Source organism: Triticum aestivum, chromosome 3B, assembly GCF_018294505.1.
Source record: "Triticum aestivum cultivar Chinese Spring chromosome 3B, IWGSC CS RefSeq v2.1, whole genome shotgun sequence".
Taxonomy (NCBI): Eukaryota; Viridiplantae; Streptophyta; class Magnoliopsida; order Poales; family Poaceae; genus Triticum; species Triticum aestivum.
In genome coordinates this window covers 427184818-427188091 of record NC_057801.1, presented here as the reverse complement: position 1 = coordinate 427188091, position 3274 = coordinate 427184818, and the positions used below count along the sequence as shown (strand labels likewise).

The 3274-nt window shown below is 47.4% G+C and overlaps 1 protein-coding gene across 1 annotated transcript; it reads right to left on the bottom strand.

The window, feature by feature from the left end:
• Positions 1-403: 403 nt before the first annotated feature.
• Positions 404-2600, bottom strand: LOC123065454 (cytochrome P450 72A15). Its single transcript, XM_044488726.1, has 4 exons — positions 1900-2600; positions 1559-1803; positions 1061-1445; positions 404-934 (listed from the first exon to the last, which is right to left on the bottom strand). The coding sequence occupies exons 1-4, from the start codon at positions 2425-2427 to the stop codon at positions 509-511; spliced, it is 1584 nt and encodes a 527-aa protein (XP_044344661.1). The 5' UTR covers positions 2428-2600; the 3' UTR covers positions 404-508.
• Between the last annotated feature and the right edge of the window lie 674 nt (positions 2601-3274).

Sequence of the window (3274 nt, the reverse complement as noted above, 5' to 3'; positions counted from 1 at the left end):
CGTGCACCGGTTCTCTGGTGTGACAATCTTGGAGCTACATATTTCTCTGCTAAGACAGTGTTTCAAGCACGGACTAAGCACATTGAGGTTGACTTCTATTTTGTATGAGAATCGTGTTGTACACAAGGCCTTGGAGATTCGATTCATTCCTACTCAAGACCAACTCGCAGATGGTTTGACTAAACCCATAGGAATACAACAACTTCGGTTATTTAGACACAATCTCAACCTCTCTGTCTGGTTGTGATTGAGGGGGTATGTTAAACAAACGAATGTTTAATTTAAGTTGTATGCCAAATTGAGGTAATTAGTATGGTATATCTCGTTAGTTGTATAAGTACATGACGAGGCGTGTGCCGAACTGCCAGTTTTCCTTGTTTTAAAGTGCTTAGCAGTAACTGAGTGAAACTTGAAACCCAACCACTATACACACCCTTTTATTCGTACCATGAAAAATCATCACATTCACTATATCATACATGATGGCGAGACAATAAAAATAGAATGATCAAATAGCTCTAAGATTTATCTGTGCACCATGCATTGGTTGCAATGTTATCACAGTATATGGCGCATGACTATACGACGGCGCGAGTTCGAACTCAAAGCTTTGAATGATCATGCACATTGCCATCTTGGCTTCAAGAAGTGCGAAGTTCTGGCCGATGCAGATCCGTGGGCCCCAACCGAAAGGGAGAAAGGCACCTGAATCATTGGATGCCTTGGAGACCCCACCGGCGAACCTGTCTGGCTTGAACTCATGGACTTCGCTGCCCCAAATGTGCTGGTCATGATGGATGAACATCACGGGGAGCTCAACCATGACGCCAGCAGGGTATGTTATGCCTCCAATCTCCATCTCCTTGTAAGTTTTTCGGCTGAATAAGGTTGCCGGTGGGTACAGCCTGAGAACTTCATAAAGGATCATGGTCACCTACAATTGCCGACACAACACAGGAACGTAAACGTCCGTCCAATCAACAAGCTGATGTGGTTGATACTTTCGAATCTTGAATGAAACAAAATCAGTTGCATCGATTTGAATATATTTAAGCCTCACCGTTTTGAGTCGGCTTAGTCCTTCATATTCCGGTTTGTTTCTTCCAAATAGACCCATGATCTCCTCCCTCGCACGGTCTTGCCACTCCGGGTGCATGCTGAGTAGGATCATGGTCCACGTGAGCAGCACCGACGTCGTCTCCATTCCTGCAAAATAGAACAGCTTGCATTCCTCGATGACGTCTTCAATTGTCATCCCCTGGCTGGATCGGCCATGCTCGTCAGTCTGTCTCATGTTTGACTCTAGCAATAAGCCAAGCAAGTCGTCCTTGGTGCTCTCGCCTTGTTTCATTGCTTGGATTCTTTTGCCAACCAGATTTTTCAGAATCGATTCGATCTCCTTGTTGATTTGATGCATCCTTCTGTTGTTTTTGGTTGGCAAGGACCTGAAAACGAAAATCCCGTCACATGTTCAGTATAGACGAAGATGGAACTTACATAAAAAAGAAATCAGTAAGTGCTAGTAAAGCTTAATAGTAGTACTAGTGGTAGTACTAACAAGTAGCCGGGAATGAGAAGCGCCCGAATGTTTGTTATGAGGCGCTCAGCTTGCTCCTCCTGTAGCTGAAAGATCTTCCTCCCCTCGAGGTAGCTGCTGCTGAATGCGGTGCGAGAAATAACATCCCCCGTCAGGTTCTTGAGCTCCGGCCAAACGTCCAGCTCGCATGACCCGTTGGAGCCTAGGGATTCCCTCCATCTGCTAACAAGGTCTTCGCAGCATGAAGAAAACGCCGGCAGCATGCGCTGCAGAGTCACACGCACATTCCAAAGATCAATTCTTTGTAGTGCACTCTATATCACCTTTCAAAGCACAAGCTCAATCAAAGGTGCTCTGCGTACCTTGACTTTCTCGAGCTGGAACGCGGGGTTGAGGATGCGCCTATGCTTGGCCCACTTGTCGCCGTCGATGCTGGCGAGGCCTTCGGCGAGCAGCTTGGACAGCGCCGGAAGCTTGGTCTTCTCGAAGTGGCCGAACTTGTTGGACATGACGTCTTTGGCGAGGTCGGGGTCGCTGATGGTGACCTTGGGGATCGGGCCGACCCAAGAGAAGCACGTCCTCCCGTGTTCCTGAACGGCGTTGTAGAGGAAAGGCGCGACATGGGCGGAGATGTCGTGGCACCCCAGCGGCAAGGGCCTCGCCCAGGCCTCCTTGTGCACCCGGCCGTACTCCTTGAGGTCGCCGACGGGGAAGCGGTAGGGCGTGCCGCGGAGGCCCTGCGCTCTGAGCTCGCGCTCCAGCCGCCGCGGCCGCAGCCACAGCATGTCTAGCAGCTTGCCGGCCTGGCGCAGAAGCGCGAGGCACAGGAGGCCGCACACCAGGAAGCCCCATGGCAACGAGGCCGGCGTCACTCCTCCAAGAACCACCATGCCTCTCTCAAAAGAGCATTCTCAGGAGAAAAGTGTGCTGCTATGCTAGCAGTAGGATCTGATTCAAGTGGACATTTACTGGAGCTGGGTAATGTAAAGGTTATATAGAGGAGGTGTTGCCCGGTTGCTGTAGTCCTTGGATCGTGCCCATTTGTTTAAGGTTTCTTCAAGCGTAGTGTAAGAAGAGTGCGGCCATGTTGCCTTGCTCCGAAGGAACTTGGTGGAGAAGAAACTCCTAGTGGAATCGGCTTGGTCGAGCTGAGAGGTGATGCACCCAGGGACCCCACGTGTGCCCATTGATTGTTGCTAGCAGTATGAGATCACAACTCAGATTTGCTCGGTCTTCCTTGGAAACTGGACACCGTCCCAGTGCATATATAACCTGAGAAGCGATATCTAAAGTCAACGCCGTGTTTATATTCAGCTTAGCCCTTCTTTTTTAACGAAACACCCCAAAATGCATCCGGTCTATTATTATTATTATTATTATTATTATTCACCATTGTCGTCGTTGTTAAAGCAAGAGGCAAACAAGCTAACACAATTCTTCTGCGCAAGCTATATTATTTGAACAAACAATTTTAATGGGTCCTAATTATTACAATAAAGATAACAAGATAAATGCATATTGACCACATGGCAAATGCGCTGAGCACCATAAAAAGCAAACAATGTTTATATATATAGTGCGTCCGTAGAGATGAGTATTTTCATGATCAATGCATACAACTATTTTATTAATTATTCATTGAGACCTTACAAAATAATACATTAATAATTCTAAAGCCATTTTCCTGGCAATATCTATGGCTACTCCTATCAACTTGATGAAGGAGGTGCACATGAT

Coding starts and splice junctions, on each gene's coding strand:
- LOC123065454 (XM_044488726.1), bottom strand. CDS start 2,427: ATGGTGGTTCTTGGAGGAGTGACGCCGGCCTCGTTGCCATGGGGCTTC. Junction 1,446..1,558: donor CTTCTCATTCCCGGCTACTT/GTTAGTACTACC, acceptor TTTCGTTTTCAG/GTCCTTGCCAACCAAAAACA. Junction 935..1,060: donor GACTAAGCCGACTCAAAACG/GTGAGGCTTAAA, acceptor CGGCAATTGTAG/GTGACCATGATCCTTTATGA.